We start from the raw sequence: 17,053 nt of genomic DNA, 5'->3' as shown, positions 1-17,053 counted from the left end.
AATTTTCACAAGTACCAAATGGCCACTATGGTTTTACACAAAGTACAAGTACAACGTAGTTCAGTGGCATGTACTGGGTTTATGTGCATTTTGTATGCAAACATCATATGAGGTTGTATCGACAATTAATGTACACTTCAATGCTGAAAATATTCAAAAATTGTGATCCAACTACTGAAAACATCTACAGTGAAATGTCTAAAAGTTACACATCTTCTGATTGAAACTGACTTCATGCAGAAAATGTTTGTTATTGAAAAAAACCCAAAATCGACAATACCTAGGAAATAAACCCAGAAAAAAGATTAAGTAAATCAATGTTGCTAAAGGGATTAAAACCTAGGTAAACACACATTAATTCTATTATCTTCTCTAGTTATGTGTATTGAAGTCATTTATCCTTGCAACTGACATTATGACAAAACATTCCCACAGCAGCACAGAGTATTAGCATTGTTCTCTCTAGTTACTGGGATTAAAACCATTAATCATTTCAACTGAAATCATGACAATACATTCCCACAGCGGCAAAGATAAATACATCACATAGCTTTAGGGATTTATAAACAAGAACTAGTAGCTCATAGTGGTGAACTTACTACTTATGGTAGTTACAGCTGTCTTGTTGCTCTCTGCTCCATTCAGATCTCCATTTGCTCTCACTGTCACAGAGTACTGAGCATAACCTTTAAGTTTCATTATAATGTGTGAAGTACTCATAGTTGAATTCTCTACTTCTTCTTCCATCACAACCGAAGAGCAGGCCATGTAACTCAAGAGACGATAAGATACAGAGTAGGATGTAATTGAACAATTGGTGTTAGATTGGTCAGGTGGGTGCCACATGACCTCAAGTTGGCCTGGAGTTTCTGTTTCAACCATCAAACTCCTTACACTTGGTAAGGCTGCAAAGATAATAGACAGAATTATGAAGTTACTTCATGGTGACTTCCAAAGAAGTGAAGACCACCACCATGTTGACCTTGCTTCCTGTGGGAAATATGAAGGCTCTGTAAATTCATGTCCAATGTGTTTCAGTAAGCTGGGAGAAAAATAAATCTATACTTTTTTTTTTTTGGCTGAGTTTCATCATGAAATGAAATGTTCCACCTCATGCAGATTAAACTTTAGATTAAACTTCTGATTGCAAAGCTTCCTGCAAAACTTAGCTGTAAGAACATGTTATCTATAAATATTTTTAGTGGGCTATCATATCTGGTACTTTCTATGATTTAATTCATATAGGACACAAAGAGCAAGGCAGATGGAGCTGTATTATGGCAAGTAGGAAAGGGGCAACGGAATTACACTTCCTGGTAATGTGAGTAAGCTCCTGCATCTCGCATCCCCAGGCTTCAATCTTGTTTTTGTATTTTGGACATGGTCTCTTATTGGATCTAAACTAGTGAAACTGGTGCATTAATACTTTTTGAGATGTTTTCATGCTGCCGACGTAGCTTCTAGCAATGTCAAACTTTACAATAATTGCTGTGTGGATCTGGACAGAAATGTGTTCTTACATATCATGCTCGGCTATGTACTATAAAGTAACATTTATCCCAAGAAAGACTCTCATATTGTTTTACTGACCACCTCACAATCAGAGGGTGAGGAGAATAGTTGGGAAGAGGGTCCTTGCCTGGTAGTTGAAGTTTTCCTTTAGACGTTTCCCCTATGTACTGCCCCCATCCCTTATCTCTTTATACACACTTACCCAAAGAGATATTTCAACTAAAAGTGAAACTAAAACTGCTAACCATACTGCAGTATACATTCCTACTGAGTGTTTTCAACGTCCAATTGTATCATTTGTACCATATATAGAAAATAGTCAATGGTTACCATAAACATCAGCTTGGACATTTTCCTCACAACTGACCCCAAAACTTAAAATAAAAGAAACAGAAGACCTAAGGCTTTCTATCCTAACTTCCTGCAAATAGTTACCTTCTGATGTAGTTGTGCTGTTTACAGGGTCACTGAATTCCTCACTACCATTAGAGGCTACAGAAAGGCGATAAATATGATGTGTACATGGAATCAGTCCATCAATAGTTACAGATGTTGCTGCCAGATCCACATTCCTGACAATGAGCCAGCTAGTACCATTCCATTCTTGTAAGTCAACTGTAGTACCGGTACAGGCTCTGTCAATTCCTGAAATCTATTTATGAACAAATACAATATATATGCTTCATTTTAGAAGGAAAAAATGGATAGATCAGGTGATGCAAAATGTCTCAGAGCCCAGTGCACCTCTATTAACCATATTAGCTCCTAAGGTTGGAGGGTGAGGATTGATTGATATTTTAAGATTGATGTTACTTAATATGCACAAGAAAAATGTTGGAAATACCAGTAAGTTAATGTTTCTTCACTAAGCACCTGATTGATGTGTGACTGCAAATCCCTCATTTAAAAAACAGGTATATGTTACTGTAAATGCAATACAATCTTTTCATTACACAACAAGGAGATGAAATTACAAACAAGAGTTACAAGCAACCAAAAAATATCAACTAAAATTGCAAAGCTAGAAATGGAAGAAGATATTGAGGCTTCTGTGGAAGTTTCAAACAGAACTTGTTTGTGGCTATTGAAGATGACTGAATAAAACAATTGATTCATAATGGTGTGCATACACCAGGATAAACTTATGTTTCTTGGTTATGTCGTTGATATCCCATTAATGGAACTGAATGATTTTAGATCATCTAATGATTGTATCCTTCTGCAGGTATGAACATATATCCTAAAATCACTTCAATTGACATGTCATTCATGTGTACATATCCCTTTTCAACACATATCATCCCCATGTGCTAGTGATGTGAACAGGGAGACCAACTAAAAAGTTAACTACCTGGTAAAGAGAGAAATTCCTAAAATATCCCTAACATCATTCTCCATTTCCCTAAAATTTTATTCCCGGTACAAAGGGAAGAAAGTTTGCATGTGTGTTTCTCTGTTATTTCATTATTTAGTAATATTCCCACTATCTTGATGTGTTTAACTGTAAAAGAAGAGCAAGTCTTGATTAACTGCTTTCGTCACTACTGTATAGCCTATTAAACCAATCTCTCTGCTTTACATGCTTGCAATATAACAAACCATGACCTTTGTACTCTGGGCAGCTAAGAAGCCATTTAAGAACAGGTTGGTTAGGTCTAGCACAGTTATGATACTGCAGTGCTGCATAATTGCAATAACTTTCTTACAAATATATACTGTCAATTATCTCCAAATGTTTAACCATAGCATTTTTATGAAAATATACCCTAAAAATGCTTTAAGGGATTCTTCAATCACGCTAAGCATGTTTTAACAACAATACTTCCAATATTACATTGTACTGTTAGGCTTGAAAGGCCGTAGAGTTGCAGTTGCAAGTTACACAACTTTCGCTAAAAGACATCAATGGTGGAAAGCATCGCTTGTATTGACTTAGAAAAAGTAGGATATGTGCTAGACCTAACCAACCTGTTCTTTCATTGCTTCTTAGCTGCATATAAGTATGCAGCCCTGCAGAATAAATCAGCTGTTCACATGCTAAACGAACGGTTGTTAGTCATATTATACACATGACCTAAAGCCAATTGGCAAATGAGTACCTGAGAATTTTTTGAACCAGCTATGAATGCAGCAGTACAAACAATTCCGCATACATCCTAACTTCGTCACCTCATATGAGATCTGGTACATGTATGGTTAGAACTTAAAGTTTCTTATCAAAACTGCTAGCCTCACATTACATTAACGATCCTTGTTAAAACATGTTTACTAGTTTTAATAGTATTTACCGTGAATGTAACTGATCTTGGAGTGATGGCAGTTGTTAGGATTGGCTTCTCTGGTGCTGTGTATAAAAAAAGGATTTCAATCTTAACTTAGACCAACAACAATTTAAATAAAGAAACTATATCAAGTTTGATGATGCAGCCCATCTACAGTACACTAGAAATTATAATTAAAAAATCTCATCTTCAATACAACCAAATTTGTAACACTGTTACCTCCTTTCTTTAAATTCAAATATTATATCTCATGGTGACACAATATTTCAACTATTAAAATTTTACCTTGACACAGTGTTCTGTCTCTGAGTGTTACTAGGAGCTCCTTCCCCTCCCTGTCCTTCTCTCACTAGTATTATCTTGATTTCTCTTAGATTATCTGGCCGTAGACCAGTAAACTGATAAGACTCTTACCTTGACACAGTGTTCTCTGTCTCTGAGTGTTACTAGGAGCTCCTTCCCCTCCCTGTCCTTCTCTCACTAGAACTATCCTGAATTCATATCGAGTGTCTGGCTGTAAATCAGTAAACTGATGAGAGAAACCAACTCCTATCTTAACTTCCATGAAACTCTCTGTCGTTCCTATCTCTCGATATTGAATCCTATAATCAATGATAGGTCCATCTCCAGTGTCCGACTCGTGATTCCAAGCTGGCCAAGAGACAGTGATACTGGTAGAAGTTACATCAGAGAGAGTTAGTATGCCAGAAGCATCGGCATATACTGGTAAAACTGTGAGAAAAGAATAAACTTATCATGTCAAGTAGCCTTTACATCCTGTAACCATGGTTACACTGAATATTAACTTCTCAAAGAATAAACACCATAGTAAATCATCAACACTGCCAATTTGTGAATCCATTCAACTGACAGTAAAGTTAAAGTACAGCAAACACACTCCTTCCTTTTTCTAAACCTGTTTATAATTTATTGATTCAGTACTTGAGGCTGATTTACCTTAGCCTGAAAATAAATCTACTGTGGTAAATGAAATGTGCTGTCCATGTCTTCCACAGATAGCAGAAGTCTTTATTAATACTAACCATAAGGTATTAAGTTGATGGTCTCCATAAGCTGAGTACTACTGATGGAACAAGTCACTTCCCTGCCTGCCTCTAGTGTTATACCCACTACCTTTGTTTGGTTATAACCTCTTGCATCTTCATCAGCAGTAAGTAATGTACCAGTAAGACTCAGTACCAAGTCACTCTGTGCTACCAGAGGGTTCCTAATAACAGTACAGGTCACGTTAGCTGCTTGACCAGAGTTCACTCTGACATATGTTAGGATGATGTTACCTGCACCATTGTCTGGAATAAAGAATTATTCTTGTGATGTTAATTTCTGATTTAAGAGTAATAGTATTAATGATAAAGTATTACCAGGGCCATAATTGTAGTGTTGGTCCTATGTGCAACTTAAATACAAAGATAAAGATAAATCTAAGCCAACTGCATGCTTTGAGAAACAAAACGTATTCTCTTCTTCTTTTAATGAAAACTTTGTTAAGTAACTTTTGTGAACATGATAACATAGCATTCAAATTAGGAGCATTTGCATCAAAATATAACCAAGTATGTGATGGCACTGCATCACTTTTCAACAATCCTCCCTTCTTCCAATAATTGTTCACAGAAAACTTAATTTATTGCTTACTGGTATACTTAATTTTGTATCCTTTATATTAAATTCTTTTTTCAAACTTACCAAGTCACTTAACCATTTAAAGAATGCATGGCTCTAATGTACTTTCTTGATTCTTGATTAATGAACATCCTCATAAGCAAACTTGCTGTCCCTGATGTGTAACTTAACCCTGGTCATTGGTAACTTGTCACCCCTACACACAAAAGTGTGCACAATTCAAACAATCTCTTCTGAGTCACCACAGCGCACCACAGCCATGTGTCCAATGGGGGACTTCCCATAGAGTGCAGCCACAAACCGGTGCACGCAACTATATTTACAGGTCACCTTGCAAGTCCCCATTTATACACCTGGGTGAAGAGAGGCAATGGAGATAAAGTGCCTTGCCCAAGGACACAACGCAGTGATCTGGCCAGTGATCTGGGTCAAAGATCATGTTCGTCCCACGATCTCGGGACGAACAGCCAGCAGTTTGCTCACTTAAGTTGGCTCCTAGAAGACATCTCAAAATTATCGAATTCAGGCAAATACGAGTGGAATATAAGGTAAAAAAGGTGGAAGGCTTACTAGGAGAGTACTAGCGCATGCCCAAAAAGCCTTAAGAAGAACACATAATACAAAGGCCAACAATGGGAGACTACATTTTTAAAGTCCAAGTCTAAATAATACAAAAAGTGTACCTTTATCACATGCTATCCCAGTCCAGGGTACAGCACACCCATGGCCACAGTTAGCCTCAACTTCACTGCATGCATCCCCTCCATCAGAACAGGAGCAGGGTAGGTTGCAGAAGTCACCATAAACACCAGGAAGACATGGAGCATCTACCACTGATGTAATTAGAAGAAAAATATTTGAAGTGGTACTTTTCTAATAAACACCACAAATAAGTATTTTATAATTAATAAAATGGGAGCCATCTTGATACACAGTGCACGCAGTGTTTTAAACTTAGAAATATGGTTAAACTTCAAAGAAAATTTTAAAGCATAAACAGTTTCATCTGTTATTCCTTAAAAGAACAATTTTGCCTAGTGAATTAAATATAGGTCCTTTGTTTTTAGAGTTGTATGCTGACAAATGAGTTGATGCTAAATGATCACCATCTCTCAGTTTATTTTATATTTACGTTTGTGTAAAGTTTACCTTTATTCTAGGCTTAACCCACATGTAGTACCAACATTCATTATGCCAGCCTTTACTGCAGGCTACAGTTATCTATGCTAGCTTTAGCAAGGCCTGAGGTAAACATACAGTATACCAAGAGGCTTCCCTTAGTAGGCATTGGTTATATGTGCTTCATACAATGCAATTATCCTAACACCACCGGACATGGAAATATATACATTGATGTCCAGACCGTTCAAACTCCAAAGTCAAAGTTACTTTTTCAGACATTGCAACATCAAAGCAAAAGTTTGTTTTGCCAAATAACAAAATTGCTCTCACTTTTTGATGTCTAGCTTATTGATGATAGGTGATTCACTATGTCAAAATTGTGCCTTCTTTTTTAGTTCTAGGTTGTCTGTAATGCCATCATCGCTTGTTTTTTTTTTTTAAATCTGTTATAGTTAACTTGGTGCTGCACATGATTTGCAGATCAACAAGACATTAATTTTCATGTTACGGTACCTACATTGACAGTTTGTTCCTCTCCAGCCATCCTCACATTGGTTATCTTCACACAGACCAGTGTCTAAAGCACAGAGAGAGTTATTTGCACAATGACACTCCTGTTTACAGTTAGCACCAAACTTCCCTCTTTCACAAGCTGTGGAAATAAACAAAACACCAAGTCTGATGATGTCAGCATCCAAGACTACAGGTTTATTTCTCAATTTGAATGCAATTAACTTAAAAACCTCAAGAGAATGAAAGCCTGAGTGTTGCTTTAATCTAACCTTAATATAAATCTGTTATACAAAAAGTGTTGAAAGTCATTGAAGGGTGCTCTGTTGTTCATGTGAATTTAGAAGTGTATGTTAGACATTTAGACTTTAACATGGACTAACACTTAACCATCGTCCAAGAGACACATGTATGCCAAATATTAAAGAGACGAATGGTGATGTTGTTTAGCTTGACGGGGATGTCGTTTTTCATTAACATTTTATTTTCAGTGTTCGAATGGATTCATAAAATCTTACGAAGGTTCCTACATACATGCATATAATGGCAATAAAAATTGCTCAATTTGACAGCACAAATAGACCAGGAAGATACTATTTAGTGCAGATTTGTTGCTCGAATATGCTGGTTGTGTTTGTCCCTTTAAAGTGCTGCAGAATACCAGTAAGAGGCATGTACACTTCAGACCGAATTGCTCCTCATTATAGTCTGCTCCCTTTAATACAACTTGTGTGCTTCTAAGTGAAATGCATTTATTCATGTTTTGAACAAACATCTTGTATATTCACAGATATCTCCATCAAATCAAACATGCAAATTTATTTGACCTGGCCCACTGCAGCTTAAAATATTGCTGTGACTTTCTCCGAGCAAGATTGCAGAGAGGAGATCAATTGTGTTTATTAAAATAGGGTGGTATAAATACTTTTAAGAGCCAAGTATAGGCCTATGTATAATGTTTATATGTTCAAGGAAGTTTGGCCGTTGTCTTTACATGTCCATCTTTGCTGTGACATTAGTCCCCAGTGAAGTCTTTAGCATGAAGATAAAAGCTTGGTCTTTGTTCCAGTCTAGGATAGGCCTCCTTAAATTAAGTAGTGAAACACATAATCCTACACTTTAGGCTAGCTCTAATATTAGTAGTTTCATGCGTTCCCTCATTTTGTGTAAGCTGCATTAAGTACGGAATGCCCATCTATGAAAATCAGTCAAATAGGCTAGAGCCAATAGTTTTAAATGCAGTAGGTCATGAATAGTAAATTCTTTGCATAGGATATGGTGGGCAACAGATGATCAAATGAACTGCTTGTTATGTTCTTTTGTTATCAATGCTTCATCAACTTTGGAAGGTGGCATATGTGAATATGTGTGTTACATTAAGACCCGGAATTCATAATGTATATTGTGTCACTGTGTCATCTTACATGCAATAAATGTACTGTTATCAGGGTTTTGAGATTCAGCAGCATTTATACTCTATTTTCAGTTGCTCAGCTGTTATATCAGTGTTTATTTATGACTTGTTTTTCCTTTCTTTTCAATGTAACGTATCAAGATGTTGCATATTTTCAGTCGAAGAGAAATGAATTTCAGAGGCAAGTACTAATAATAATAAATTAGCAATTTCTGTTTTTTTTTCATCAAAATCTGACTGAAATGTATACCCTATTATTGTACAGCATGCATACTCATTAGCCTGTTCATTTACTCAAAGAATCACAACATATTAGTATTGATACCTTCTGTACAGTTTAGTCCTTTATAGCCAGCAGGACAGAAACAGCCAAGAGGATTAGGATAACAGATGATTGCACCCTGACATCCATCAGCATGGTCATCACCAGAATCATCACATTTATACTCAGCATTCTGACCAAAGACATTCCTGCCATGAACTGTTGATCAAAACATGATCAAGACATTAGTGACCTTTACAACAGCTGACGTATCAGTGACACAATCTTACCTAAGACATTCCTTCCTCCTGCTGTAATAGGAGGTAAAGTTGGATCCAGAAATATACATGTTGATGTAAATAAGAGCACAAATAGGGAGAGAAAAGCTAATAGATCAGTGACAAATCTGACCAATGGTATTCTTGTCATGTACAACTGAGAAGAGGCAATGATAGTGCAATACATAGTCATAATGCAAATTAATGTTATCTCAACTGAAATAATATTTCAGGCAACAGTCTAACTGATCAATCACAAAACAATTTATAACATATTCCAACCATGTACAGATGATATGAGTAGATATTTATATCATATTTTATGTTTATGATCAAAGGTTATGTCTCAATGTACAGTAGGACTAGATATCCTTTTCTGCAGTCAATTGTTAATGAGAAATACAATGAGGAGGTAAATATAGTAATGAAGGTTCTCTTAAATGAACTATTTATAAGGGCAAATATCATATCCAAAGTGTGAGATCAGATCCTGGTCTCAGCCAGCATCAACATAGCAGGATCTGATCCAGATGAGAATTGTGCGGGATCCCGGTAGTTTAGTGAATGCCGGTATCCTGATCCCTGTATTGAATATTCCCGATCACAGTGCAATGTGTAAATACTACCGGGAGTGGGAAAACAACCGGTTATTACATTAGTTTCGGTATCATTCCCAGGAATTCCTGGGGCAGCACACCATAGATGAAAGGTGAGGAAAATCCAGGTTGTAGTAACGATACCTGGATTCATGTTGCAACACTACCGGTTGTGTAAAATTTGCCACACAATGCTAATCCAGATCTGAATAGCATTTAAACTACAGTCTTGATCTCCACTTCGAGAACAGATCAAGACCTATGGTAAAAGCACCCTTAGCATGGATATCAATGCTTTGTTATTCCAAGGAGAAAATTAGAACTGAATAATGACATCACCTGTGTTCCTATAGTACTGTAGCTCGTCCAACAGATTAACGATAAGTTAAAGTACAAAGGATTGTTGACATCATGCATTATATTTTTGACAAAGAATGAACTTACTATTTTCACAATTGTTTCCACTGAATCCAGGAGGACAAAGACACAGACCAGTTAAATCTGAACAAACTCCTCCGTTAATACACGGTTCACATGTATTAGTACAGTCAGATGGACTCCACATGTCCTCTGGACATTCTACAATAACAGAAGAGTGAAAATATCTCAGTATGATTGATCAATGAATGAGAAGTTTTAAGAGAGTAATTTAGTGGTACTTAGCAATATGGTGTGTCGGTATATAAAGCAAAAACAGATACCCACACCAGCTGACGAATACCTGGTATTACCAGGTATACCAGGAATTTTTGCAGAACCGCTACTTCCAGCATTAACTGTACTATCAAACACTATCATGAACCATATGGATACTAGCCTAACCTATGAAACGGATTTCCCGTTAATGGTTTTTTTTTTGCAGAAGCTCATTTAAAGATTTGATAAAAATGAAAATAAAGTCCAAACAATCAGTGTTGTTTACTTTCTTTCATTCAGGCTATAGCCTATTTAAAGTATACTAAATTCAAACCTTTATTCAACACTCATCCAGCGACTGGATTGCCATATTCCCCCTTCTAACGTTACCATCATACTATATGTAATTCACTATATATAATGGTATAATAAGAGAACCACATATTGGAATTTCTTAGGCCTTAGTTTTCATTTCTCGATCCTTTTTCACCTTGTCTCAAACCAACCACAAGAAAGATGGGCCTATGTGATCTACTGAATGTAATCAGCATGTACTGTGTATAGTAGTAGTGCACAAATGTGTACCCTGCCTAAACAGTAATAGCACTGTACTGTGTGTTGTAGTAGCACACAAATGTGTACCCTGCCTAAACAGTAATAGCACTGTACTGTGTGTAGTACTAGCACACAAATGTGTACCTTGCCTATAACACACTAACAGCACTGTACTGTGTGTGGTACTAGCATACAAATATGTACCCTGTCTAAACAGTAACAGCACTGTACTGTGTGTGTTACTAGCATACAAATGTGTACCCTGCATATAAAACAATAACAGCACTGTACTGTGTATAGTAGTAGCACACAAATGCAGTGGCGTAGGAAGGTGCCTTTGAGTGGGGGGCTGAAGACTGATGGCCGGCCTGGGTGAGGGGTCTAAGGAGAGGGGGTTTCCCCCTCCCCTTTGGAAATTTTTTGCATTTCCAGGTGGCCTCAGATGCAATTTAGTGCAATATAGCACACTTCAAAACCCACTCCATTTTCTAAATAATTTTGCATTTTCACCTGGCCTAAGATGCAATTTGGTGCTCCAAATGAGATTTTTCATTTATTGAGAAATGACATTGACATCATTTATTTCCATCATCAATTAAATACAAGAATGTTGAGCGTAACAAGCTCACAGAAAGCACAATACAAGATAGAGACAACATTCGTTGAATGGATATATATGTAGATAAATCAAGATCAAGTGGAAATGGAGAAAAAAGAAGCAAAATGCTTATAAATATGTATGAATGAATGAATGAATGATACTTCCGCCCCCCATATTTTCACTGGGGGCTGGCGCCCCCCAGCCCCCCGGTTTCTACGCCCTTGCACAAATGTACAGTATACCCTGCCTAAACAGTAACAGTGCAAATGTACAGTACAGTCCACTCCAGGGCCCTGTCCAACTACAAGTAGCAGCATATATGGGTATGTGACAGTCAGCGTAAGGATTTGGATACTAATGCGCAGAGACCATATAAGAAAGACCACACCAGGTAAAGATAAAATTTACAACGAGGGTTGTGCGCAGAGTCGGTATTCATATTGTAGAAGATGCTACTAACTAATAACAATTGACAGGTATGAATAAACATAATGTGCAGAATCAGTTTCTGCCCAAATTAAATTTTTAGAGCATTTGACAAACCAGGTGCTGAAAAGGAACTATGCTGAAGTTTCCAAGTATTAGTCGTAGCAAAGTGTGGGTATCACAACATGACTGGGGAATTTATCTGTTTGTCCCTTCATTGATCTTTTATCCGGTTAGCTCTCTTGGTATGTGCTATGATTCATCTATGGTGGTGATTAGTGCTGTGCCGTTTACACGTTTAAACGTGTAAACGAACGAAACATCGTTTAAACGTTTAATAAAACCTTATGAACGTTTAAACGAAACTATGATATCAACTGAAAATTAAATTATTGGCAAAAATCGCGTATTCATTCCCGTGTTTATTTTGTCTACTACGCGAAATAACAACACAAGTTACGATCAGTCGAATCATAAACCGCGAACGTAATCCTACTTTTGCCCCCCCCCCCACCCACCGATGTATCCGGCGATATGAATGGCTTAAACTTGAATGCTGTTATCCTTTTGTGAAAATTCCTGATTCGCGGCACAAGTGTACTTTATATCGAGCCGACAGCGGCGGCGCAGATAATCCAGTCAATGCATGTTCGATCGAAATGATTACAATCCCTGTCCATCACGTTGAACTCTCCGACCAGACAATACCGGGTCGAATACTCGACTTGGTAATAGTTGTTCAAATACATGATCAAAGGAAATGTATCGATTGGAGATCGTAAAAAAAACTCTGAAAATCAGTAGAGAAATTACCAATTGTGTACGAAAAGTAAGTTGGTACACCTTTCAAATTTTACGAAAGATCCAGCAAAACACTTTCGAAAAATTCACGCGAAACTGGCAAATTGTGCTAAATGCAACTAATGTCATGTATACAAGGCTCTAGTACACCCATTTATGAATAAACCGTAAGACCACATCTGGTGTTAAGCGGGGGGAAAAGAAAGTATTTTCTAGAATTTTCAAAAATACGGAAAAAATGTCCTACCATAGTTAAGTGTATAGCAAATAGCCTAACCAACTCGTCTGTTACGGATCTCACGTAACTACAAAAACACAACCAATTGTATTTTGCGAACTTGACGTTTTCTATAAGAATATGGAAATAATGTTAAGCATTAATTAATCATGCCGTGTGGCCTAAAACATATTTTATTACTATTTTATTACTTTCATAAAGATGACCATAGCTTGATATCTTGTGCTGCGTGTATTAACTGTGCCTCGTGTATCATGGGGAATACTCCATGAAACGTTCCTTGGAAACGTGCCAAAAATGTTAACAAGCAGGTGTTAGACAGGGGATGAGCGCGCAGTTTGTACCTGGGAAAATTCTGAGCACATATACAGTATCCTACCGTAGTATTTAAGTTAGATTAAACCGTACTGCGGTTGTAAACTGATGTACGTTTAGTGCGCGCTATTCATTGTTAGGCATTCTAGAAACGGGGCTTTGCCGAACGTTTTTTGTTTCATAATATCGGAGGTTCTGTAAGTTAAACTTTTTAAAGATTGTAAAACAGATTAAATCTCTTTTCATTTTATAACATAATACAGCTACTCTAACTTGTCATTTAAAATTTTTCATCAGCTTCGTGACAATTTAAATTCAAAAAGTTGTCAGTATTTTGCATCCTCAACTGCGAATTTATTTATCGCCAGACACGCAAAAAATTCCTTTTCCTTTTCCGGGGTCTTCGCCCCACCAGGGCCCTAGGGCGGTCCCCTGGATCCCCCGCCTTTATGATCGGCGTTTTCTCGCGATTTTCGCAAACGTTTAAACGTTTAAACGAACAAAAAATCGGCAGTTTAAACGTTTAGGTCTTTAAACGAAAACTCACAGCCCTAGTGGTGATCTGCATCAGGTACAGATGTTTAACAGTAGCAGTGGCAATATTCTCGAGTTGGCATACATTATCTGGCTCCGTAATTTAATCGGGTACTATTTTTACCAGGTACCAGGCCTCGACAAATATTTTTAAACTACTCGCCAACTGGCGACTGAGGCTAAAATTCTACTCGCCAAAACGTTAAATTTACTCACCATTTTGTATCACTAATTGTTTGTGTCATATAAACATGTAGTATGGCCTAACTTAGGCTATCGCCGTATAGTGTTATTTGTTTACAGCAAAAACGTTCTATTCAACTTGTGGTTCGTCTTAAGTGTTTAAAACATGATACATAATATGAAAAAATGAAACTGTGAAACATTTTAAGCATAGTTTAGGACCTGCTTTGTAAAAAGTGAAAACAAATAAACAATGACACGGCTGACCATCTGTAACTTTCACTGGACATGACATCAGACTACTGTATCAGTGCATGTGTTAGTATCGTTAACAAATTAGTGCTTGGTACTGACAATTATTATTATTGTCGATCAATTACTGAGTGTCAGGCTTACTGCTTTCATTGGTCATGTCTCGAGAATTATAAATGTTTTATGACAAACAACTAATCCAATAAACTTCCTGTTGTTCATTTCGAGATATGAAATGTTATTTCGGTAAAATTATGATTTCATGTTTGAGTTCCCTTGAAACTTCAGTTCGTATCACTAAACTTCGCAAAAAGTCCCTGCATCTGAAAAATCTCTGTGTTGTAACAGTGCACTTGATAATACTGTACAGTACTGTGATATGTTACATAAGTAAGCCTAACGTAAAAAGGCAGTGAGCGAGTAAACCACTCGCTAAAATGTCGATCGTGATGCATTTTTTGCTTGCCAGTCGCAATATTCTAGTGGCCATTGGCGAGTTGGCGACCGTATTTGTCGAAGCCTGCCAGGTACTCAAGTTTTTCCGGATATACTGTACCTGGTATTTTTGGTTTATTAGTTTATGACTGATTTCAATACCATCCTATTGGGTATGAATGAAATACCAGGTTTATATAGACGCACCCTACTTAAAAAATATCAATGTAAGAGTGATTAGATGTGTGTGATTGTTGTGCATGTTTTCTAACTTCTGTCGATACTGTGCAATTTCAATCAATGTGCAGTTAAATTATCAATCATCTGTTATCATTTTGCATTCTTTTAGGCCTTGGAAATTTATCAATTTCTGTCAATTATATCTAGTGTTCAAACGATTAATTGAATCGGAATCGGTCCGATTATTGCATAACCGGAACATAATCGGAATCGGTAACAATTATGTGGAAAACCAGTTATGTCATGTACCGATTATTCAAAAACATATGGAATGTGAAAATATCAAAAACATACGGAAGGTACAAATATCAACTGATGTGTTAGGTTTGTTATTTTACTACGAAACATATAAAAATAAAGACACCCTCTATACGTCTTTCACGATGAAATTTCATCAAATTAGGCTGCCAGGGTCGCCAATTTTGCTTCCCTCGTGGTTAGTGACTTCATATTTCTCGGCACAGTAAGCATGGTAACAATACCAATTTCGCGAATTAACGAATGTGCTGGACAGGGTCGGAAATAAGCGGGCGCGACTGGCGATTCGCCCTCGCAAGTGCTAAAAAAAGCCCTCCTAAAGCACAATTGCGAGGGCGAAAAAGAAACAGAAATATAAGAAAATCGCCCTTATACTGTAATATCAGGTGTCTGTGTAAAATTAATTGTGGCATGCTTTGTTTAGCTAGGGTTTGCATTAGCAGCGCAAATCACGTAAACAGTTCTCACAACCCCGCATAAAATTTGAAGCAGTGCGGGAGGGTCGCGCACAACTACCGGGAACTTCTCGCACAGTCACTGGCAAATTTCGGTCTCCACGAAGCAATTTCAGTACCAGCGACAATAACCTAAAATCCCCACAAATCTCTGACCACATGGTAGCCTAACTTCACACTAGGTCAACATGGAAATCTAACCTAGCCATCTGTTTATTCGCTCAAGTTGTGTCGCAAATAAAATATAAAAATATCCATGGATGAAAAACTCTTTGACAACATGTTAACCTAACAACCACACTAAGTCAAAGGGAAATGTAGCCTAACCATCGGTTTGCCCCCCCCCCAAAAAAATGCGAAGCTTTGTTTACATACTTTCCTTGCTGCTTTGTCGCGCGACCGGTAGCGGAACACCACATGTAGTCAACGGGAAAATCCAGCCTAAGCATCTCTTTATTCGCTGAAATTGTGACGCAGTTACTGTAGCTAGAACTAAAATATCCATAAAATACTGTAACCTTCGACCACATGTTAGCCTAACAACCATGTACTAAGTCAATGAGAAATGTAGCCTTGCCAAAAAAAATGCTTAGCTTTGTTTACAACTTTGAATTTGCTGGACATCAGCATTTGTTTGGAAGGCATGTCTTAAAGAGGAAATGTTGTATTTTACGAAAAATACATGATTTAAGGAAAGGGCACCTTCAGGCCAAGCTTAAACCTGTGTTTTCTATTTCAGTTGATGGGTTACTGATTTTTCGTAATCATAACTTCGGTGGCGTGACGTTATTTGCTAAGCTATCGCAAATTTTGCGATTAAACTAAGATGAATATGCTATACGGTCGCAACACTAGGAAGAGGGTAACTGTGCTTGTTCTGTATCCTGTTGAATGCTTACAAGTGCATTTCCGTAAACAGCATATTGAAAAGAGCCCCCCTTAACCTTAAGGAAGCCTTCGTAAATACATTAAGGGGGGCGTGTTTAACTTTTCATTTTCCAAAATAGCCCCTGGTGCTGGATATATAGGGCCTGTGTTGATTAGCTGAACTAGTATAGGTTATGTTTACGCATCAAATGCTCCGTAGTGCAGTATTTGATGCACTTATTTGTAATTCGATGTTTCTTTTTTTCACAATTTGCAAAGGGCCATACTTTCCTGTCCATCACCTCCCTTTTCATGTCGACCCTCTACTTTCCATTTTTTTTTAACCTTTCGATGTTTGCCACAATACCCTCAAAAATAATTTAATATCGGCAGAAATGCTGATATGCCTCTAATTCATAGCCGTCACATTAAGCCTATAACACTAGGTTGTTACATTGTAAACAGGTCTCGGAATACCGTCTAAAATTTTGCTCAAATCAATTATGATCAAGAAAATGCAAATTTTTCATGTGACAAAACAATATTTGAGTAGTTTCTAGTTGGTATTATTTCTTTACAGCAATCTGGTAACTTTCTACAGTAATTTTAAATAAGTTACGATGGTACAATTTGCTTT

General features: G+C 37.2%; 1 protein-coding gene across 1 annotated transcript in view; it reads right to left on the bottom strand.

The window, feature by feature from the left end:
- Nucleotides 1-17,053, bottom strand: part of LOC139955788 (uncharacterized) — a 491,243-nt gene that overhangs the window by 85,496 nt on the left and 388,694 nt on the right. Inside the window, exons 19-27 of the mRNA XM_071955163.1 lie at nt 10,065-10,199; nt 8,810-8,965; nt 7,078-7,212; nt 6,122-6,271; nt 4,838-5,104; nt 4,209-4,526; nt 3,801-3,856; nt 1,948-2,164; nt 600-905 (exon numbers count right to left, since the gene is read on the bottom strand). Coding sequence (XP_071811264.1) covers nt 600-905; nt 1,948-2,164; nt 3,801-3,856; nt 4,209-4,526; nt 4,838-5,104; nt 6,122-6,271; nt 7,078-7,212; nt 8,810-8,965; nt 10,065-10,199 — 1,740 coding nt within the window. The remainder of the gene's footprint in view (nt 1-599; nt 906-1,947; nt 2,165-3,800; nt 3,857-4,208; nt 4,527-4,837; nt 5,105-6,121; nt 6,272-7,077; nt 7,213-8,809; nt 8,966-10,064; nt 10,200-17,053) is intronic.

Source organism: Apostichopus japonicus, chromosome 2, assembly GCF_037975245.1.
Source record: "Apostichopus japonicus isolate 1M-3 chromosome 2, ASM3797524v1, whole genome shotgun sequence".
In the NCBI taxonomy this organism is placed as follows: Eukaryota; Metazoa; Echinodermata; class Holothuroidea; order Aspidochirotida; family Stichopodidae; genus Apostichopus; species Apostichopus japonicus.
This window is presented reverse-complemented; position numbering and strand designations above follow the sequence as displayed.